A 25722-nucleotide genomic window follows, 5' to 3' on the forward strand; every position below is an offset into this window, starting at 1 on the left:
CATCAGTGTACTGATGGATTGAATCGTATCAGGCTATTGTAATCCTTGTTTTTTGATTACAAATATCTCAGTAGCAAGAGATTGATATTCGGCAGCGTCAGCAGTCTGTACTCCTAAAACATGTAACGCTGTTGGTCCGGCGCCTGATCTCTAGTTGTGCTGCCATCCCATCGGCATATATGGAGTAAAGAATAAGAGTGTCCTTCTTCTATCATTTTTTTTTCCCTAACATTAGAATATGAGGAAAAATTCTGTCGGACGGATTTTATTATAAATATTTTGAGCTTACTAAAACTCTTATAAAGTACCACAATAGTTCTAAATACTATTGTGGTACTTTATAAAAGTTTACATTGGAATGATTTGCAACTGACCGCAAACTGAACGAGGTTCGAAACATCAACACCAAGTATTCCGATACTAGCTGTGATGGCAATGGGAATGTTCTCAAATCGTGGAGGTACGATAAATGGTGATCTTTTCATTTACGAAGCACTATATTATCATCGTTTAAATAAAATAAACCCAACTGATATAATCTCACTATTATTTTTTGACGTCTTCACTTTAAGTCATCTCACGCACACAAAGACGTCTTGTAAGCACGAGCCTAACTCACACTTGCACGCTTATAATACTGTAAATGGAGAGGTGCACCTTCGTGAATAAATCAATCTATAACTTTTCAATGTAAATTTCACAATATTTTCTATTAAAATATAAATAAATACATTTTTAAGATATAAATATCTTAAAATGTCCTCAGACACATAAACAGAAAATAAAAACATTTCCATGTCTTCATTATTTTAGGAGATAATTAAACTTTCTTCGTTGCTATTTATAACATGTACTCACATAGGAGCTGCCCACGTCTCGGAACCCAAATATAAAAACCTATTTCGGCTTCGCGACTGTACTTGAGTACAATTTAGTGTGGCTGTTAAAACTCTTATGTTTATTTTCTCGGCGATATCAACAGAGAATGAAGGTGAATTAATTGTTGTTTATTATGTTCATTTATAATTTAAATACGTAGACGCCTCAACAATTTTTATCCTCTGCCATGAAAATAATGTTTTATAGCTATGAAACTGAAAGTCGTTGACTTCGATATCTTGGGGTTAAGGATTGTGGTACAGCTTATATGTTCAAAATTCGGTCGGGAGGGTATTCAGTTTTGAAGAACTACATCATAATTATCTGTCACCCCTTCTATTTACTTGGAGTCGACGCAGTGAAGACGTACGTCGACGTATCGCAGTCTGGTGTCAGTAAAAATCCATCCAACCCCTTGGGAATGCTTTGGCGGGAGAATGGGTTCCCGCCACGTAACAGGTTGTTGAGGTGCTAGTGCTCATATCATTGATGGACGCGCTACGACTCCCATGGGTTGAGATCGGGTAGCTTTATTTAACTCAGTGGAAAACTACGCGAATGATATTGAATAATTAAATAACATATTTTTATATAGTGTGTCTTATCCAGAAACGGATTACCTCGCGTCCTCGAGCGGATTGGGAAATGATCTATTATTAAAAATTCTTTTTAGTGGTTGATATTCAAAGAAAGATAGAAAAAGAGCCTACACGCATCTCCAAGCCGTCTGATGTTGCTGTCTATAGATGTTGGCGGTTTTCTATTAGGTTAGCCACATGCCAGCTTACCACCCAATTAGGTAATTTTTTCTTAGTAACGGTTTAGAAGAATATGATATAATTTTAAGATTTTTTTATCAGCAGATTAAAATTATTTTATTTTATTTTTTGCGTGAAGAGTGAAAACTTACAAGTATTTTACAAAAAAAAAAATTGCACAGTATTCTTAAGGAGAAATAACTAAAGCTCTATTATAAAATGTTTTGTTTGGTATTATTTACATTTGAGCATAATAAATAAAGACAAACCAAAATGAAACGAAATTCTCTTAGTATTATCCACTTCTATTTATTCCAGAGACACTTAGTAGGGATTATTTATTGCAGAAAACCCAAGGCCAAGTCTCGGCAAAACTTGATCGATGGCCATGATCACGTTAAAATTTTCATAACTCCCGAGTTTGTTCCAAGAAGTTTAAGAATGGATATAAGTCATTAAAATTAATATTAAATACATTCCATATTTAATACGTCATCAATGCATGTATATATTGTATGATAGTATATATAGATGATCATTATGCTGCAGATCGTGGGGGCTAAGCAATGGGACGAAAGACGTAGCAAGGTCAGCATCGTAAGCGTTATCAGATAACGGTACTACAATCTTATTATCAGATTTGTGTTATTGACGAGTCTAAACTAATGTGTTGTATTTTTTATCATGTTCGAAACGAGATTTCATTCATTTTTCTTAATTAACAACATTATTTACTAGCTTATTTTCAACAATAAAATTTAAAAGGAAATGAAAACTGAAATCAAATATAAATAATAAGTAAATAAAAACGATCACCGGAATATAGACAGGCCTTTATGATTATGATTATGCAAGAAACGTCATATCTTTATAAATCAGTATATCACGTAGGTTGACGACATTATGCACAAGCATTTTGGAAATAATGTATTTTTTCGTTTCGCTTAGCGTTTATACGAACGTCAGCAAATACAACGCACTAATTGGTGTACGTGTGGCCGTGTATACTCGTTGATAAAATACGGCGTGGAAAGCTGATGTCTTGATAAAAGTGGAACTGATGCTATCTCCTAACCTAAATCGTAAACGTTCGTACAAACAATTAATTGTCGTCAAGGGTAGCCGATTGATGTATTAGCTATGTTAACATTATCGACGTATCAATTTATGAAATCGCAATGTAATACGTCCGTGTAATACGGCGGCATTTAGCATGATGACTATATTTAGAACATGTATTAAACATTATAATTTTAATTACATTCATTTTATCATATGATTAATTTAAAATGTAAATTCGGATTTTGAGAAATATACGTCAAAGGTTATCGCTTGACCAGCCGGATAGGAACGAAACCAATTCATGCGCTCCTAGCTAATTATAGGTCTCCAAATCGAATGAAATCAAATGTACTTTAATCAAGTATAATATGAAACAAAACATTTTTGAATCCTCAATATTTCAACTCTACCGCCGTTTTAAAAAGCCGCCTTTATAACTCTTTCAATGTAAACATTTATGAGGATAGTATTCAAAACCGCGCCTAAATTAGTAATATTATATAAAATGTTCGATATTGGACCTATGTTCAAGCTGTCACTTGTTTCCGTATTCATACGAACATTGTAATATCTTATAAAATCTTGACAAACTAATAAAAATAATGGTTAAGCGCAATAACGCTAACGCGTAATGTTTTGTAGTATCGTGTTTTTTATTGTTTGAACGTAAGGGTCATAAAGAAACCGCGTAATTCCAACTTTGCATAAAGAGACGTAGAATTGAATTATAAAAATGATTATATTGTTTGTGGTTTTGCAAGCATTAAAGACAGATCAAAATCCCTTTTTGAATCGTCCTCCGTCGAGGTGGATGGAAACGAAACAATGTAGGTACGTATAACGATTTAAATTTTATGCTCGTTACTTTAAAAAAATAAGGTTTCTGATTGAAAAGAAAAACAAGGTATTTAATTAATCGTATTGACAGTTATAAAGAAATTTATATTGTAAAGAAAGAACAATGTTTACACTACTTGGTTTAAATGTAAAATAAAATAACAGTACTTAAATAAATAAAATAAATACGTGATCATTTTCAATGCCTGTTGTTGTTGTTAGAGAAAAACATAACAAATATTTTTAATTAATAAATTGTTTTTTTTTTTCTTTTATATTTAAATTAAATATTGTTACTTGGATGGGTAAGGTGTGAGTCCGTTTTAGTAAATGGCCACTCATCATTCTAACACCGATTAATAATTAGTGTTATTTGGTTATATTTTCATGTGAGCTCAGAAGATATAATATCATAGTTCCTAAGAATTGCACCAATCATGATACTCCTATTAATATATGGCTTTTTGAGACCAAATACAATAAAAACACAATCAAGTAAATTCATTAAATAGAACACAGGTATTTTCTTTTTCAATAACTTACGACTTAAATAGGTCAAACGTTGCCGTTCCGAACCATTCCATTCACGAAATTATTAACCTAAAGTAATGCCGGCTGAAGTCAAAGGGGACCGTGCGGGGAGCGGGGGAGTGAGTACATCCAGCGCCCGCGCTGCCGCGCAGCAGGTCTTACCGTCTTGCCGATTTTACAGGTTATTGAACTAATTTTGCAAATTGTGTTTCACTTTGTTTCAATTTTCATGTAAATTATATTATTCTAAAATTTCACTTTCTTTATATCCATCTGTTTTATTTTACATCAGCTTTATATTAACGAATAATAATCGTCGTTTTATTTGATGTGATGACTTCGGCGCCACTGTGTAAAATAACATGATTAATTTCACAGAAATAGTGACAAACTAAATTGAGGCCATGGAAAGTGGAAACAATACATTTTAAAACAAATAATTTAATCTTTGACTATTAATGAGAATTTACTCGACGTATATTGTAACGGTTAACTAACCCGTCTTACACCTGTGTAGGTCACAGGTCACCTCTCATAAAGGTTCATCATATGCCGAACTAAGGAAATACCAATTTCCGACGGAATTCGTATGGTCATAATTGAGTAAAGGTACGGAATGTGATTAAAGTGAAAATTGCATAAAGCATACCGAGCTGATATGCATTATGACGTCTAATTCAAAATGTTATGAATAGCAAAATATTATGAATCACAAATTTGATTGATATTGAATTAGTTACGACGCATGAAAATTTGGGACAGTCTCATTTTCCGGTCACTTCATGGTCACCAACAGAGGAGCAATTTTTGTATTTTAAGATAACTACTGGCACAAGAATTGACGATGTATGTCTGTAGACGGTGGTGACCACTTATCATCAGACAAATAATTGACAGTGCACTTGTGTGTCTTGCACATACTTGTGTATTATATGTCCTTCACAGTTCGCCATTCTCTCTTGAGAATAGTGGCCGTGGCCGATATCGGCTAGTAGGGCATTATCAACACAATGCACATAACTATTACTAATATGATAATTATTAAATAACATTAATAAAACATTTTTAGTACGCAATTAATTATCTAATGCATCTACTACAAATTCCTATAAAAGAGCATTTCAAGTTTTGAGTTCCTTCACTTGAGTTCGTACTTTGTAAATAGAAATGTGTTTCCCATTCATTATATACTGGCTCCTTCACAGTTCGAGCTCTTCGTTTGTGGCACTCTCTTCTAACATAAGTTTGACGTGCCTTATTTACTTACAATTACTTAAGACGAAGCGAATGATGTTACTTCTTTTCAAGTAAAAATAAAATTAAACTATTTTGTCCGCTTGGACGTTACAAGAGTATTTAATATCTAAATATGAGTGTTTATTTTCAAAACTACACTATAGTTACCAAGTGGAAAGAGGTAGCTGCTTTAGCGATTAAGGAACTTCTTGGCTGTATTATGTGTATACTTATATCCAAATGAATAAATATAAACAAATCTTAATATTAAAATTATTCTTGTTTATACAATAAGAAATACCATTCGTACGGGAAATAAAAGTACTTAGTAGCAATACAAATTTCCTTTGTCAATTGTACAATTTTATATAAAGATCTTACGATTCATGAAATAAAGGTCACATTCCTAAAACAGTATGATTTTGATACAGCGCATTGCAGTTCGACTCCTCGCCAAAAAGGATGACAGGAGATAAGTGATACCGTTTTATTATACGCTAGAAAACATTTCGCTTTGGTACCATTGTACTTTTAAGATAAAGTTTCTATTTTATCTTACGATATATATTCATAGTAATACTAAGGACGATACAATTTTTCTGCATGTATGTATACATTTTTATTAGTGCTTCAAATATAAGAATTTTAGTCCTAATTGTAGGTACATAAAGATAAATCAATAGCAGAGTACAACGATACAATCATATTTTCCTTATATCTGAAATTGTTATATGTAATTAATTCAATATTTTAACTATACTGTCATATTTAAAAACACAGTCAAAGTTATGAAATATTTTTGTTATTTAATTTTACTTGTAATCAAATTAATATGAACACAATCAAATGAATTTAGTTTTAGTAATTGCTAAAATAAGCATATTCGTTCATACGTTGGATTTAAATAAAAAATGCCACTTACGATTTAAAAATTAGATAAACAGTTTTATATTTATTATAATGAACCCAAAATTAATTTTATAACCAAAGAATGTTGAATTGTAACTCGTATGTATGAAACTTCCTAATCCGAGTGTGCTGAGAAGTGCAGCGTTCTTCTGAGGATGGATAGATCGCTTGGCTCAAAATTGAATGTATTATTATATACTCTATATTATATTAAATTTTATTATTTGAAAACTATATATTTTTAAAATAATAGTGCAATGTGCGATTGCGAATTTAAAATGGGATCGATAAAAAAGGCAAAAGCAGTATAGTCCTGACTGAACATTGTAAAATAAATTTGGTAGGCTCGCTTAACTTTATTTTCCTTGAACGGGGTTTTCTAGAGGTACTCGAAATTAGCTGAGACGCGTGCTAAGAAAACGCACAATGCTTTACCACCAAGTAAAAAGTAAATAAATAACAAAACAATGTTGTCTTAATTAAATCTTAAATAAAGATTAAAAAATATTTCTATCTTTTTCAAATATCATTGTTAGTATAAGATCTCACAAAATAGTATATTTTCATATTATATAATAATATACCATTCGCATTAGTGCAGAAAATAGACTTTGTAATAGACGCGATAGCTCAATCTTAGGTAATGTATTATATACAACTTGAAGCGAAAATCAATTATAATTTTCATAAAGATTGATGTGTTTTAACTTCTTCGATTTCATGAAAGTGGTTACAATATATAAATAATATACCTTTTAACAACCGTAAAAATCAAGTCAAATTGACATAAAAATGTTAGACTAATAACCTATTTGGTTACGAAACCACAAGGATCTATCTTTGGTCTACATTTTATCCTCATTTATATGAATGACTTGCCTTATAAAATCGAAACTATGTGTAAAATAATAAAGGCTTGCTTGTGACTTTTATTTCATTTAAAAAAAAAAAAAACAAGCTAGTTTATATCTGAAGATGAATCAAGACCTATGAACTAAACTGCTGGTGAGTCACACAGTTAAATAGAAGTTTCAAATACAAGTGAAAAAATACTGTAAACCACAAACAAGAACATAATAGCAACGTTTTTATTTTCTAAAGTGATAATTAAATCAAAGAGACCCAAAACTAGACTCTATTTTCAATTTGTATTTTGATACAGTGCGCGCGTCAGTTTTTATTAATGAACGTAGAAACATATAGAAACTCGCTTCAATAATGGTTCAATCATATGAGTTATAAAACACACATACGACATATTGTTTGTTTTTGTCATTTTTATTAATTACAGAAATATAAATTATGAATTACAAAAATAATACTATGGTCCTTTTTAATTATACCATTATAAAATCCTCGGTACAGTAAATTATTATTAAAAGAAGTTTTTCTAAGATATCCTTTCACTATTCAGTACTTTATAAAGGTTAGGTTGAGAAGCATAAGGATATGAGTCCTTTGTGAGTATACGAAAACCACATTTTTGTATGAAAAGGAAAAGAGTACATTTTTTTTCGTTTTATATTGAAATTCCCGTATCACGATTCTTGTTACACAAAATTATTAAGATTTCTCGTACATTGAAGTCTGTAAATCCATATAATATAAAAATGGTTGAATTATGAAAAAATATATGTATGTTTATACTTACTTATTTCTTCAGAATCGTCAGAGAGGATCGAGGACCTGTCCTCAATATTCTGAAACAAAATACGTTGCTTATTAAAAAGGGTCGTGTTAAATATAAGTATAATTTACATTATTTAATATTTTTTTTTACCTGTAGTATTAAGTACTGAGAACCGCAAGGAGGTATGGAAGAGCAAGGAGTTACACGGACGCTTCTATCGGGCCCTTCATGGACCCGATGTGGACTTTATGGCGTCCGTATCTTGGCTACGGTTCGGTAACCTATTTGGTGAAACCGAAGGTTTTGTCTGTGCGATTATGGATGAAGTTATCATGACGAACAATTACCGGAGGTATATTGTGAGGGATGGCACGGTGGACATATGTCGGGCGTGTCACACTCCGGGCGAATCCCTTAGACATATTATTTCCGGTTGTTCTCGTCTTGCTAACGGAGAGTATTTGCACAGACATAATCAAGTGGCCAAGATTATCCATCAACAACTTGCACTTCGATACGGTCTTGTGGTATCAGAGGTACCATACTACAGGTATGTGCCCGACCCAGTTCTCGAGAATGGTCATGTCACACTGTACTGGGACCGATCTATAATCACTGACAGGACTGTTGTCGCCAACAAGCCTGATATAGTGGTGATAGATCGGTCAGAGCGCCGCACGATAATTGTTGACATCACCATCCCTCATGATGAGAATCTCGTGAAAGCTGAGAAGGATAAACAAATAAAATATCTTGACTTAGCTCACGAGGTTGTCGACATGTGGGATGTGGATACAGCAGTTATTGTGCCGATAGTTGTTTCAGCGAATGGCCTAATGGCCAAGAGCCTCGACCAACATCTTAAGAGACTCTCGTTAGACAGCTGGGTCAAGGGCCTGATGCAGAAGGCAGTACTCCTCGGCACGGCGCGTATTGTGAGGAAGTTCCTCTCTTTGGAGCCCTGACCACCGGTGGCTTAGACCCTGTTCCCGTCACTGGTTGGCCTCTGTATTTTATATTTTTAAATATATTTTATACATATGTTTGTATTTTATATTTAAAAATGTAATATAATATGAGTAAAAATAAATAATAATAATAAAAAGTATAATTTAAAAATACTATTTTTAAAAACAAATACTTTTTATTATAATCTTTAATATTAATTATTAAGTTCCTTGCCTATTTACTTGTACAATATAATCTTACAAGCAAAATCACCGGTTGATATTGCGATAAAATAAATATTTCAAGAAACTTCGGTGTTTCTGCACGCTGAATCTTTTGAAATAAGTTTTATTTATTTTGGTCGGTTTAAAGAATATCTTAATTCTTCAATTAGAAAATAGAGCAAACCGCCGTCTCATTTATTTATATAAAATTCCATGCTAAAAGTATTATCATAAAATTGGACATGACAATTTGACAATCGCATACGGGTAGCGTCAATTCCGCGCACCAAAATGAAAATCATGTAGTTTTCTTGATTGATTTTTATTTAGCTGGAACAATTGTTAGAAACATTTCTCATCAATAAGTTGGGTGGTTAAAAATCAATCGCAAGATTTAACCCACACCCATGCAGTTGAATTAAGGCTTATAATCAAATTATAATACGATTATTTAAGATGTTGTGTACATGAAATCAGCACTGTTGTTGACACTTAATATTTAACGGGTATTCATTTCATATTTCTAATGAAGACCTTCAATATACATTTATAATAGCATGACAAATGCGTACTACGTGGGAGCATAGGAGATCGCATATATTATACGTAGCGTGTTTATGAGGATTTGGCCTATAAATCTAATTTTATTCAAGTCAAAAATAAATGGTAACTACTTATAGAGTGACGTGACACTGTCCCAGTAGCCAATGATAAGTATTGGTATGTGGTGCGTTTTAAAATAGAGTTATGACTTACAAACAATTCGAATCTATAGTTACAAGCGTAGTCTGATACGTGCCTCCGAAATTATGTCTTATGTTTCCACTATTTGAGTCAGCTTTATAGTCAGGATCAGGTTATCAATAAGTTTTATAGCGCATAGTTCAATTAGAGCTCAACGGCATATTCCACCAATTTGATGTTACAAGTATCTTACCTGATCCTTTAAACTTGACGTACATATCACTGGTAACATATTTGAAAGGAAATTAACATTAATCATGTCGTAAGAATACTTCTTAGGGTGAATAGTTTACAAATACCTGTTTTATTAACTATTAAAATAAACTATTGAATTACAATGAAGGGGAAGACGATAAACGATTCCGCGAATAGAACACACAGACCGAAACAAATACCGAGCCATGTAAGCTGATATTCAAAGCCATACAACCCGATTGATTAATTTGCTTCCAATGCATATAACATTTCCCACGATTAGGTTTAAAATCTTTACGAACTATTAGATGCATTGAAGAGACCGAACAAATGCATTGTTGATATAAAAGACGCCGGCATGGTAGGTATGTATTCATTTCTCAACTATTTCTTTGATCTTTACGAGGACAAGAGCACAGTCGAGGCACAGTATTTAAAAACCTCAGCGGAAATCACCGGAATTAACCTATTTGCAGTTACGACTTTATTATCCCACATGGCCGTACCTCTGTCAAAATATTTTGTCACATTTATTTAAAAACTAGGGTACGTTTTGAATAACTTAGACGCATTGGTGTATTTTATATATTCAACATTATTACTATAGTGTAGTGTTTGTGGTACCTTCGTTACTTCTGATTTTCCATAACACAAGTGATGTAGCTGCTTACATTGGGATCAGAATGATGTTGTCCAATATTTATTATTATCATTTATTTATTATTTATTCTATGAGTCTTGCTTTACAATGTGACTTATTTTATTTTGTGAACCGATGCGATTTGCTCGCCATCTTCGTCATTACTTACGTTAAGGTTCTTGGCTTGCGTACGTTGATGGTGCCAAGCCAGAAACCATCACGCAAACGCAAATACACAAAGTGTCGACTCAATCCGATGTACGTTGCCTGAGTCACAGAACGCGATCAACAACAAGTAATGTTTATATAATATTATATCTATAAAAATGCTTGCAATATCATAAAGTGGCAGGATTCGATTGTTTCAACGCGCTGATCTCAGAAACAAAAAAAAGCATTTAAAACCAACATTTTACCAATGATTATGAATTTGTCATCAACAAGTTCACCCTTGTCAGAATAATCGTGATTACGAGGTACAGTCTTTTGATTGTCTCTTGCGTTCTTCCTCCAGCGACTTCAATTAGTGGCGTTGCTTTATAGACTAATTACAGTAATTAATTGTTTTAGACCTCATTATAACGTGACACTACGATCCACGGATGCAGAGCAGCGAGTACAGTATATTCACTATCAACCGATTAATAATAAACTGATTGTATTTTGTGTCAAATATTAACAATAAAGGATAATTATTTTTATTGCATTGACCATGATGAGAAGAGGAAAGAATTACGTGACGTTATTGACGAGTTGACGATTCCCGCGCGTGTCACCCATTAGAATATTAAATTATTATTATTAACAATAAATTTAATGGTCAACGCCATTAAAGAAATTATACCAATCTACTTTAATATGCAGATCATGTTGAGCGCATGATTGGTCCGAATGTATGTTTATAACTTAATCTTATGTAATGTTATTTAATTAAAATTTATAAATAAATTGACCTTTATATCTTTTAATTAATAATTTAATATAATATTTGTAAAAATACTTGCAAATTTTTTGACCCCATTCAAGTAAAGTTTTGTGATATGAGCTTTTAGGAATCAGCGCATCTGAAGTATCTATCTCAGCTATTAAATAAATACCTTAAATATACATAGCATATTTAATTATAGCGTTTGAAAATAACTTACACTTAATAATTACACTTTAACTAACTTACTTCTTATTGTCATAGGACATAAGGTACATCAAGATAAATATTTAATTCTAAAGAATCTAACAACTAAGGTAAATCTGAATCATTTGTAAAAGTTCTTATTACTGATATAAATAATGTCATAACATTTTTAACTTGTTATATTTAGACCGGAGCTGTGATGACCCAAAAGATTGCGGGTTCAAATACGGGCGCGCACCACTGAAGGAAGTTTCACGTACTTAATTTGTGTTTATTATGTATATTGTGCTAGACAGAGAAATCTGCATAGATCGGTTGAAATTATATTATTCACCTAACCAGGTTTATATTTTAATAAAAGCCTATTTTAATAAAATTGAAGAAAAGCAAAATTTTATAACCATGTCCCATTTTTTTATTTTTTTTTTTTATTTTTCATGTTCGGGAAAAATATTTTAATGTAAAAGCACACTTTATACATAATCACGACAAAAAAATATGAGTCACTTTTCAGTTATACTGTGTGCTTAATGTATGATTTACGTTATTTTACAGTTCAGCGTTGCGCTTCTGTAAAAAATCACTTCGTATCTCACTCGTAAAATGTTGATAACCGACTTACTGTGATAAGCCATTTTAATATGCCTATTAAAATAAATTTATACTTATTATTGTGGCCCACATTTTGAAATTTTATATATGTGTTCTATGGTGAGTTTCGAGTTTCATCTTATGGAAAGCCTCTATAAAATTTTTATTTATTACCCGAAAAAACAGCTCAGATATCCTTAACATAAGATAAACAATCTATTACTTTTTATAGTCATAATTCATTTTGGAAAACTTTTACAAATATCTGTCTGAGTCTGAGAAAGTACGGTAAGGTGACTTATATCTGATCGACAACTATCCATAATTATAGATAAATAACATATACGATAAAAAACAATTATTTTTTAGTCATTAAAATATATCCGCAAAATTCGTATATTCCAGATATTTCGATATTAAATCCATGAAATTCAATGACATTTCAACGGGCGGCCGTGTCTGACGTTTACGGGTGCGTTGAGAAATTGTGTTCCAAAATATAATTTCTGGTTGTGTTCTTAGTATATTTATTTAGTTCCATTTACGTTACCCGAGCAAAGCTGGGTTTTCATCTAGTATGTTGAGTAAATGGCGAGGTATTTTCTTTTAATCGCGTTTAAAACCAGATAAAAATGTTTATTAGAAAGTTTACACTATAGTTATTTTCTTATTAATTAAGTTTCTAACGATAAAGAATGATGACACCTACAATTAATTAATTAACTTTTGTTGCTAAACGTTCTTAGAGGCAACTCGTTTTTTTTCATTATTTTTGGAATGGATTAGGTGATCATATTAAAAAATCCCTGTCCAAAACATAAAATATAATACTTACATGTATAATAGATTCATCATCACCATAATTAATCAATTAAAAATCTCTGCTGCACATCGTCAGCTTCCCACTATTCTCATTATAGTTTAGTATATCTAGTTTAGTTATAGTTTAATCATTGAAACTATTTCAATGAAAAACATACACGGTACTTCCGTTTTCACGTCGATGTTGAGGAGTAGAGTAACACATTAATAATGCTACAGTATCCGAGTAACTACATATAGTCATTGTAATATGATGACAGATTCCTAAAATTTGATTCGATTAATACAGTAGAAGTTGGCATCATCCCTTCAACAATGAGAAAAGATTGAATGATCTAATAGTAAATATTTCTTTTATCATAGCTAAGGATATGCTGGATCACAAATTCGACTCCAATCAAAATCCTCCATTCAAAATAAAGGCATTACACTTATTTATTGATCGTCAAATTCACTTTTGAATTTGGTTGAAAAAGAAAATTCCCTGATATAACAAGCAGCGAAAGTGGCTCAGCCGTTTTCTTTTTTGCCAGTTCGTGATTGTTCACAAAATATATTCAATATCAAATAATAAGAAATCAGGAGACCAGTTACATTCCCTAGGTATGCTTTGAGCCATGAACTCATTAATTGTATACACAAACTTTTGCACACAAGCGTTACTTTTATTTAATTGAATAACATTTTTTTGGGATGATTTGTAATGTTGTACACATTGTTTCAGGCAATGATGTTGTAGTAAACAGATATGTTATTAACGCGCAAAAAGTGAAGACTAAAAAACGTCCTAATTGGGACGTTTGCCTTTAGTTGTTTTACGTAGTAATACATCATAATTACGTAGTAATACGTTTTGCGTAATTAAAACATCTAGTTATCCATTTTACTTATTGTTTTATCAAGCTATCCTTTTTACTTTTAAGGAAATGTAAAAATAAACTAAAATAAACGGTCCCCGGCGCGGCACACTTTTTTCTGTTGATTAGTATGGATATAACATATCTGTTTATTAGAATATCATTGGTTTCAGGAAAGATTTACTGTATTTGTGCAGTCCAATAATAGTAATACAAATATTTAACTTTCAAATAAAAAAAACTATATTGAAATGGGTTCAGCCGCTTAGGATGACACAGACAGACGCACAAATACACGCTGTCAATTTCAAACATACATCTTTTTTGCATCGTGGGTTAAAAAATCCATATATTCTTTATTTGGTGGTGTAATTGTGTCTATCAATAAGCAAGTGTGACACTTCTATATTGAAAAAATATTTTGAATTTGATTTAAATATGATTATACAAGCGCTTTTAAATCATGCACTGTGTCGAACTTAATGTAAAGTTACAACCGGTTCGGAGTTGATTCTACCGAGAAAAACTGGCAAAAGTAACTTTTTCCACCATTTTAATTGCAGAGTATGTCAATGAGGTACAATTAATTATGTATATATTCTACCTAGAAATCAGGCTTATTTATCATTAATATAACACTGTATTAAGCCTTATTTATCAATGTTACATTAATGAGCTTGAATTGATTAAATAAGCCAAATTAATAATACTTGGAATCTTATAATAGAAACGAATGTCGTACCCCAGGAAGGATGTAGCAACTTTGCGAACTCTGAAACCAGATGTTATAAATTTACCCTTCCTCCGTATACAATGATTGTGAATATACATAATATTGTTGTTAAATTATTGTGAAGTAACTGTGAGTTTACTGACTGTATGAAAACACACCAGGTTTTTTTGACTCCCTTTAATAGGAAGTCAAAAAAATAGGTAAAACTCTTTTGAAAACTCCAGTATATCATGTCACTTTTAATCAAGAGAATCGTTGTCATCACAAAGTTCTTCGAGATTTTTTGTATTAAATATCATGTTGCAAATAACCTATTATATTAATATGTGTGTAACTCTGTCAGTCGCTCTTTCACGACCGACCCGTTTGATGAAATTTGGGATGAAGCAAAATTAAATTCCAAGAAAGGACATAGGCTACTTTTTTGCCTAACACATGATAACCAACACCCTTATACGCGTGCGAAACCGCGGGCTACTACTAGTAATTGTATAATGCAGTTTATCGGAAGCTGCAATTAATTTAGCTCGCTAAATCGGTTTCGTCGTATGATAGACACGTGACCCTCCGAGTTATCTAGTCATTTATATCTTGAATATCAGATGCTTGTTAGGCGAGTGCTTTTGTTTTGATGTAATAGTTATATACAATACAATGTATCGTATTTATAGGTAATAGAACGTTTATGTTATTTTATGTTTTGTTTACGTAATACCGCTATCGCGTTATTCAAAGCAATTATAACAAATTTTAAATGAATTTATTATATCCTTGCATTTATAATCTATTATTAAGTCATTATTTTCCTGTCCTTGATTTAGTACAACACACGTCTTTATATTTAATTAGTAATCAATTGCATTCTAATAAAGTAAACGAAATAGATTAAACCCATCAGAAATTATTGCAAGTAATTCTATTAAGTAATCTCTTCATTTTATGTTATTTGTAAACATGGCGAATTTATAGGATTATGACAGCTACAGATATATTAATCAGTTCTATGAGGAAAAAAATAAAAATATAGAGAAAATAGTGGCAAAAAAAGTTTTTAGCCGGTGATTAAAACAAACAAGCTGTATGTATTATGAAATCTGAGTTTATGTCAATCAGATTAGTTATTTCATTAGTAAAACAGAAACACAAGCAATCCAACTTTTCTAATACGAACTCTTTTAATTTGTCAAAGAGATTTAGATGCTGAAAAGTCCAATGTTTTCAATGTAAAGTCATATTAGTACTGGGATATAGTCTAACAATGAAGTAACAATATTCAACTCGAGTTACTTTGATTAAATATATGAACTGAGATCCTTTACATACTAGACTTGAATCAAATATCAGTTTGATATAACTTGCGAGTTGCTCCTTGGAGTTTCACACTACCTACTTCTTACATGATATCGTTATAACGTAATATCGATTGAATATTTGATAATGTCGAATAGGTATTTATTTTGAGAATACGTATGTTCAAAGAAATTTGAAATCTCTTTCCTACACATTTTTTATTTGTTTCTGAAATATGTCAAAAATGGAACACAATAAAAATTATATTTAATTATAATAAAATAAAATGTAAAAAAATATTAATCAATTGTAAGCCTATAAAGTATTTTAAATATAATATTTATAAATAATCATTAAATGTTATATAACTTCTAGCTGTTGAGCTATATTCAGTCACAGAATTACATGAATGTAATGAATACTTTTTGGTTTGACATTTTTATAAATAAAAGTAGAAATAGAATATTATTAAATTTGACATGGGAATTGTTAATCTGCCTTTAAATACGGATGATAATGGATGATTGTAAAGAAAACTGTAACAATAAATATTGTAAACCATATTAAATATCATTAATTATTTGATGTTCCTGTTTATCTGAAGCTGGGTCTACACAATGTAGAATGTAATTTGTAGAAATTATCACTATGACTTGATTATACTTAGCATCTCAAATGAAAGTAGAATAAAATAAAGTCAAGTAATCTCAGCGAATAATTTAAAACATAGCTCCATGTCCATAATCCGGTCTGACAATATCCCTAGCACGGCTACAGAATATGTCTTATGAACTCTCTCTGTTTGAACTTTTATACAATTATACAATTGCAAGTTACATACTCGCGTAATTTAAATTTTAATTTGCTCATTACAAGTTCAGTTTGCTGTTTAATATATTTTATTAAACTTTGATTTACACAAAGAAGATATCTACTGCGAGACATAGGTTCTATATACAACCACTGGACACAACCCACGATCTCTCTTTTAGTATCATTGGGGTCATTAGAGGGATTTTCAGAATACAATATTTCCCTTAGCACTTGTTTGTACACCAGACGAACAAACTCCATTGCCACATTTTATACATTGTACGGGCTACATGAACTCCTTATTAAAACTATTGATAAGCGATGCGTTAAGGGTCAAATCGTAAGTCGCGACAGAGCGTAAAGTATTATTGATAAAACGGAAGTATTCGAGTGCAAAGATTACTAATACGAGCTGTGTCAGTCGCAATGTCTTGGACGAACCTCCGAGGTGTCGTAGGAATATATATCTATTTATAAGATACACCCAAAGGGTTAAATCTTCATTTCGAAAAACTCCGTAGATTATGTGCAATTCAAAATACACCGTAACGATTGATTTACCAATATAAACTTAACCAAATTCTTAATTTGTAATGTAGAGTAATATTAATTTATTTTTGATGCAACAACAATAAACTTATTAATACTGAAAAATAAATTAATACTTTAATATCGATTAATAAGCATTGATGAAATGCTAGAAATAATAGATTATAAATTAATGTTGCACGAATTAATGACTACTGTTCCAAAAATTTGGTCATAAAGAGAAATTATTTGATAGTACATTTCGATATTTTAAAAACAAAATGAATATTCCGACGCCTGTTGCGATCACATTTCAATTAGGATTGACTCCCAACAGTTGAATGGAACCCGAACAATTGCTATAAGGCGATTTAAGGAAGATTTTTTTAAATGTAAATATCAATAAATGTCATTAATTGCATTTCCAAGCATTATTTTTTGTTATTGCACCATTTTTACTGTTACCTGTATCTATTAAGAGTTTATACCGTAATAATACTAAAAAATAATAAAAGTAAGTAAAGTAAAGTAACAGCCTGTACATTTTCCACTGCTGAGATAAGGCCTCCTCTTCCATTAAGGAGAGGGTTTGGAACATATTCCACCACGCTGTTCCAATGCGGGTTGGTGGAATACACATGTGGCAGAATTTCTATGAAATTTGTCACATGCAGGTTTCCTCACGATGTTTTCCTTCACCGCTGAGTACGTGATGAATTATAAAGACAAATTAAGCACGTGAATCAGCGGTGCTTGCCTGGGTTTGAACCCGCAATCATCGGTTAAGATGCACGCGTTCTAAACACTGGGCCATCTCGACTCCTCGGTGTCCAGCTCTCCTCGGTAAGACGTAAATGCGTCTTGAGATGAAATTGTTAAAAAAAATAATACAATCAATATAATTCTTCGAATTACATAATACGGGCGACATTCAAATCATACTGTGTTTTAAAATGTTTCTCATGTCTTTTGAAAATAATACCGTAAGTCGTTAATTGTACATAACTATCTCTCTCTAATATTTAAGTTTCTCTCGGTTTTCATGCGTAAAAATCAATCAGTTCCATGCATAAAAATGCATGATCTATGATTATGATAGATGTAGGAGGTATCCTGGATTCAAATTCGATGGTCCCAAATATTGGACGCACCTTAAGATCGGTTTAGACTAAGGTCTAAATTTTGTCAATATATTTTTTATGGCAAACATTAGTCGTCAACAAATATGACTAACTAGATTTTAAAAACATTATTTGAAATTAGAGGGAGTTGAAGAATTAAATGTAAATAAGATGAGATAATGAAGAGGTTTCTGTAACAAAGAGCTGTAGGAACCTTTATTACTGCCAATTTTTAAAAACAGCTTATGTTAGCAATACTTTCAGTAGCAAAATTTATGTATTATTATGTTATTTTAGATTGCGACTTCATGTTAGAAGCATATTTGTTCGAAATAATATTTAGGACTTTATTAGAATGTTTGCTACACAAAAGTAATGACAGTCACGTTACGCATTTTATATAGTTCATGACGACATAGACTTAGTAACATTTTTGTGATACAATGTGTCACACAGTTTAAAAAATTGAAAAATGTTTCGACGCAATATTAAGAAATATTTTACAAGGAAGATATATTAAATAGGAAAAATCCTTTAATAATACTTAGAGTTTATTACACGAAAGCCAGTCTTAGAAATGAAACGATCATTTTAGGTCTATGTTAAAAATTTGTTAGCGAATAATAACTAGCTCAACATATCGCGGGTATTTTATGAGGGAACCAGAATTTGAAACACAGTTAATATTCTTTCGATCTTAGCTACATTTTTAGACTGACTTTTTCTTGTATTATTATTTTTCATTTACCCAAATATAATGTTAAAATAATAAATACCCAACCTGATACCTTTGTTAAGCCAACCGTGGCTTGTTATACCCCAGCAAACATTTTTTAAATATTCCGCTTTTTTTAAGTTAACATAACTTCATATAGTTTAATTGTCGTTGCTGGATATCTTTCTAGTTCTAATTCTTTTAATTTTGAATATGTTACTTCGTTACTACCTGTGTCAAAAAGCAACACCTTAACAGTGCATTGTTACATTTATCACGTTTTGTATGGACGACATTACTTAAGGTCTACTCGTTTTCAAAATTGCTGACCACCGTCACTTAATTTTTATTCCTCATGACAAGGCCACGGGGACCAAAAATTACACTGTCGCTCCTATTAGAATAGCCGCATCCGACTGTCGTTATTAATATGATAAGTTTTTTTTTTTTTTTATAAATGTACGCAATTACATTTATAAAAAAAATAGATCTCAATTTTAACATGAACAAAATAGCAACATGCACTATAAGCAAGTTTTCAAATTAATGTAATTATCAAAACAATCGATTACGTCACTCACTTTACTGCTAACCCTAATTGACCTATCTACTACTTGGTTTGTTTACATTAATTTCATTTTGAAAGTGAGCATGGCAAAACTAAATACTGGTTAATTTTATAGGCATGTTTCATAGCTATTTAGACATTTAATATATTACTTCCGATCGCCAATACCAAATTTGCAACTACGAAAACGAATGTTTTATTTCATAATTCGATACGATCGATAAATCGATTTAAACATATTGACTAAATCAATCTAAAAAAATATATATATCGTGACGTCTTTGATTGATGGTTTGGGGTGCGTATTTCGTATCGATATTTAATATAATTTATATATCAAGCGTAAGCAATAAAGTACCCGTTCGTCGGTTGAAATGTTATCGTCTAATCAGCTTTGTTTTCAACAAAGTTTCATAAAACTATTTTATGCATATAAGAATAATTAGATAGCAGCGGTCACGCTTGCTAACGTAAGGTAGGTCAGCATTTAAAGACAAAACATAAACAATTCGATATCACATCATATTATTGTTTTAATAAATATTCATTTCAATATATGATTAGCTCATATTAGAAAAGCAATTGGAGATAAATGTACTGTATATTTTTTTATTTGATTTATATTTACTGTCGTTTTTATAACAATTAAATTAATCATTAAATCGAATTAATTTTCACGCCTTTACGGATGTATGTTATTAAAGTTTATTGTGAAATAAACATTTGCAATTAAAGATGAAAAGATAAGACTTTTAAAGTGCTCTTGAGTCACATCAATGATTGTATATTCTGTTATCAATAAATATATTTCTAAATCATCTTAGACATATTGTCATGTTTTCATTAAATAGTGTATATTGTAACCAATAAATATTAATATTGTTTTATTATTAGTACTGATAGCCAGTAAGTTCCGGTAATTAAAGTCTAATATAAGAATGTACGTAGGTGTGCTCCACTTGATCTTTTTATTTATTATATTCAACAATAAGAGATGAATATAATTATTAAAGCACATTAATCATAACATAAAATCAAATAAAACAGACATAATTTTTTTATTTATGTAACATATCGAACGAATAATAGCTTATTTCATTTTATAATTCTCAGAGTATTATAGGCTTAAAACAAGTTACAAAGCTTGTAATGATAAATAATTCAATTTAATTCATGTAACATAATTTACTTATTATAAATAAGATTTTTTTAAGACATTCTTAAAATAGACGTTCTCATCTGAGTGCTTTTGATCAACATTGAATTACCTAAGCTTCTTGTCATGTTGTGTATTATAAATATTCATGATACTCCAAAGAGTTTTACATGCTAATTTTATTATTTAATAATAATGAAAAAGTATTTAGTGCTATTGAAATATATTTTTTATTTTAAGCAAAGTGAAGTTATTTCTTTTGAGAAAAATTACTTAATGTAGGATGTTTACCGTCTGCATGTAATTTTTCTTGGTGTTCAAGATGTTATTTCAGATGACGAAAATTCTTAATTTTTATCATCTGACATAACACCTTTTTAACATAAAAGCATTTTATTTAATTTCTTACTAGCTGTTTAACGAAGAAAAAATATTTTCACATATGATAAATTAACTGCAGCTTGCAATTTGAAATTGTATTTATTATAACATATTTTTTATTTTTATTAAATATTATATTCTATAATGATTAAAAACAATATTCCATTTTTATTGAACATTTTGAATATTCATCCATGGAAAAAAGACTAGACAATAAAGAATCAGACAATATTTGGAGAAATATTTGATCCCTTCTTGTGAATGTATTCAAGTTAATTAATAGTAATGGATTTAGTTATAAATATTATTAACAAATGATAGATATATATTTTATTAAAGTTATATTTTTAAGTGTCTGACATGACAGCTACTATAAACTCAACTATTACCTTTACAATATTTTGTATTGTGTACTATATACTATAACTGACTGAACAATTATAATAAATGTTAGAATTACTATCATACTTATCAGATAACCAATATGATATTGATTTAACCAATATTCTTTTAATTTATTTATAATTATATATTTTTGACCAGTGTTAAGTCATGTTTATTGTTAAATAAACTTTGCTTATTGTTTAATTTCAAATAAACTAAATCGTAAACTATTTTTATAACATAAGTAATGTTGTAAAAAGTTACAAGTACTATTTAAAGATACAGAGGACTCAGAATGACTAAGTGAGTGAAAATCGACTTTCACTTATGTCAAAAAAACAACGGTAAATCAAGTAATAATAACAAGTTAATCGTGTATAATTACGATAACATGTTACTATAGTCATTAAATTAAATAAAAATGACAGGACTAATAAAAACACGCCAATGTATAATACTCATATTTGACAGATTAAGTATTAAAGCATGTGAAGTCATTTGTACGTAGCGTTCTCCAATTAGAAGTTGTATATATAAACAAATTGATTAGCTTGTGTACTACACAGCGCAACTGTCCGATAAACTTATTATGAGAATGAGAAATACATGCAAATGTATTATGTGTACGGCTAAGGTAACGATTATGTTAAAATCCTAAAGTAAATCATACCAATGTCTCTTGATCGCCGAGCTCTCGGTAGTAAGACTCGCTACTGCCTCGTCTGCTGCTTATACACATGGCTCTTCTTAACAATCCCGACAACATTGAACAAAATCCACATTGTTGCATAGTTATATTTTATGTGCGAACCAAATAAACGATTCGAGTAAGTTGTAAACTACGGTAAACGACGAGATTTATTTCGTTCACAACAAGAAAGTGTATTGAATATTCAAAAATGTTTACATTTTAATGCTAAAACACGAATTTCACTGTGAGAAAGAGTTAACAGCTTCCGTTGTATGTCATGGTTTTATCAAAATGTGTAGTTTAGCTAAGATGTATCGTGATAATTACAATAGCACGCGGCAATCGGAGCGATTGCTGGCAGACAACTACAGCAATGTATGCAGCCAGCTGCCGTACGGCACGGCAAGCCAACTGCTCGTACAAGCGCGCGCTCCTCTAACGCGACGGCGTACAAACACACTTGCACAAGTGCGAAATTAAATATTTTTATTTTTACCTTACAAAGCGTAGTATCATAGAAGTTAAAAACAGCTCGTTAAGTATCATCACTGTGGATAGAATTTTACAATTAATGTGATATGAATTTGACTTATAAGAGCTTATAAAAAGTAAAATTTTTATTTTGCCATGTTATTTATAATTTATAAAATTGCAATATATATACATTTTTTTAAATACAATAATTAAAATCCATGAATATTTTGCGGCTAAAAGTTAAGCGTATTTATTTTATAAAATAAATAAAACTCGGGTGAAATAGATACAATTCATACATATATATAGGTAACATATTTTTTGCAAAAGTTTACTTAGGCTAGTTTTTGTTTAGTGAATAGAATTAATTGCCAGTACAATGAAATCCCGAATTAGATGGAGTTTATAGATGTTGCTATTCTAAGAAATTCGTTCTCCCATTTCTCTTTAAAATTTATGCATTTTTATTATAAAAATTAATCTAAAGTTTTATGCTTAAATTTTTGCAATAATTTATTGCACTTTTTCATTACTCTACTATGATTGATAACAACAATAAGTTACAATTTTAATTGTAAATAGTATATTTTTCTTTTTTATCACTTTACAAATATTTAAGATTACATTACCACTAGAATGTGCTTAACAAATTGGATTCCATAAATTTCAAAACTAAATTTATAATGTTATAATAAAATAGTGTTTACTGGATATAAAGTAATATTTTACAATGTATATTAAATATTTCAATCAAAATATTCGCTTGAAAATATGAGAAAATAACCTAATACCATGTATTTTTTTTGTATTTAATAAAAATAAACAAATTTAGTAAAACTAGAAATTTTAGCAAGGTTCATTCATTTAGAATTTAAACCTTAAAATAATAAGGAATTAAATAATGACAGGTTACAGTAGTACAAAATATGTCAATGTCATATTGTTTTTGATTGTTTCATTTATTAATTACTTATTTTAAACAATTTTAGTGTATGATTATGTAATTATATGACCAAAATAAATAAATACTTTATTCTAAATATTACAACAATAATGAGGCTTTTTTTAATTCACACTTAATTTGTCAGGTATCAACTACTAGCTCCATCTTTGTGTCGACAACACACTGTTATAGCACCATTGTACTATTTCATATAGATATGTTAAAAGAGATGGCGCTTTAAAAGTGCGTTGAAATACCGCATACCAATAACAGATGGTACCTATGTAAATTAAAAATAAAATATTTGCCATTATTTTTAAATATTCAAGTAGGTACATTATAGGATTGTATAGATAATGATTACAAATAATTCGGTCAATATTGTCAATTGACTAGTAGCAGCAATTTGGATAGAGGTGAAAATTAGTAAATGTTTTTAGTACGTATGTTAAATGATATATCAAATGAAATTTCAAATTTAGGTGTACAAAATGATTGTTTTGCTAAAAATATAATGTTTACGTCAATGTCCCACCAAATATATAAGGCTACATTCGTGTATGTTAATAATGGAGTTGTAAGTTTTTAAGTTGGAGGGAAATACGTTTAAACACCGTTCCGAAATTATATTCTGTTTTTGAAGTCGTTAAACGAGAAACGAGTTAGTAAAATTTAAAACTGATACATTTAATATTTTAAAGCATTTTTATTTCATAATGTGGAAAAAACAATTGCATAATGCATTCCTGATATTGTTCGTGTCATTTTGTTACAACAGAGGGCTCTTTCATGATACTTTGAAGTACCACATGTCAATAACAGATGGCACTGAAACACCTCACTTAACAATATGTATTTATTTTTAAGATTAATTTTAATTTGCCTCCATATGTCCCGAAAATAATTAAATGATAGTTTATTTAATAATAATAAAAAAAAACATTTTTAAAAAAAGAACAACGTTTGAATTTTTTTTCTAATAGTAGTAATAGTTCAGTTATTACCTCAAAAACATCTTTTTCGTTCTAACGAAAGAAGATTTATTCATATAATACTTCGCTACCTTAGAAGTATTAACTTTAATTACTTTTAATTATGTTATTTTTGATAACGGATAAATATTCTACTTCATTGCGTTCATTGCAAAGAGTTTTAAGAGACTAGTTTGATTATTGATACCATTGTTGCGCAATTGTCAGGCCCAGGTCCAATAAATTTGCTTTGAAGAATGAAGATGTATGGAAACTAAAACAATGATGGTATAGCAACGTTAACTTCGGCCCTTCAATTTGGAAAGAATAACCAAATTGAACTATGAACTCATAAAAGCGAATCATTAAAGTTTAATTGCGTTAAATATTTGAAAGTATATAGAATAAGTTATAAGTTCAATGTTATCACTTTTTCTGTTATTCATTAAACGCAGTTGGTCCATACATTAATTATTTGTAAGCACTAGTATTGAACGAATCCCTTGTCGATATTCACTAATGCGCAATTTAAGTAAATCGAAAAATACATATGCCGCTGTTCTTCGAATATTTCAGGTAATATTAGCAATTCTTTTAAAAAACAGTCGAAGCTCTTATTCTGGTCGTCTTAATATAATATAATAATTAAAGCAATATCCAAGAGCGTTCTGATTCGCGTCGATTAATCAGTTATAAAAAACATAACAACTTTGATAACTTTTCATATTACTTATTTAGGAGATTCCTTTATCCATATAACTGGCTAGAACAAATAAAAAAAAAACATAAGCGCGAGAAACTGCATTTAATTCTTCTTATACCGCCATTAATTCTTCTTTTTGGGCGCGGACTGTAAGGTCGATATTGGAGCGACTTGTAATAGGCTATTTGACAATGCGAAAAATAAACTGTGAATTATTCTAATCAGTGTATAGGCACCGTGCAGAAACAATAGAGGG

General features: G+C 30.4%; 1 protein-coding gene across 2 annotated transcripts in view; it reads right to left on the bottom strand.

Annotated features, from left to right (window-relative positions):
* LOC124543045 overlaps positions 1-22772 on the bottom strand; it is a 172739-nt gene extending 149967 nt beyond the window's left edge. For both annotated transcript variants that reach the window (XM_047121060.1, XM_047121061.1), the window contains exons 1-2: positions 22355-22772; positions 7864-7912 (exon numbers count right to left, since the gene is read on the bottom strand). In XM_047121060.1, coding sequence (XP_046977016.1) covers positions 7864-7912; positions 22355-22474 — 169 coding nt within the window. In that variant the 5' untranslated portion in view covers positions 22475-22772. The remainder of the gene's footprint in view (positions 1-7863; positions 7913-22354) is intronic.
* Positions 22773-25722: the final 2950 nt, after the last annotated feature.

Source organism: Vanessa cardui, chromosome Z (genome assembly GCF_905220365.1).
Source record: "Vanessa cardui chromosome Z, ilVanCard2.1, whole genome shotgun sequence".
Taxonomy (NCBI): domain Eukaryota; kingdom Metazoa; phylum Arthropoda; class Insecta; order Lepidoptera; family Nymphalidae; genus Vanessa; species Vanessa cardui.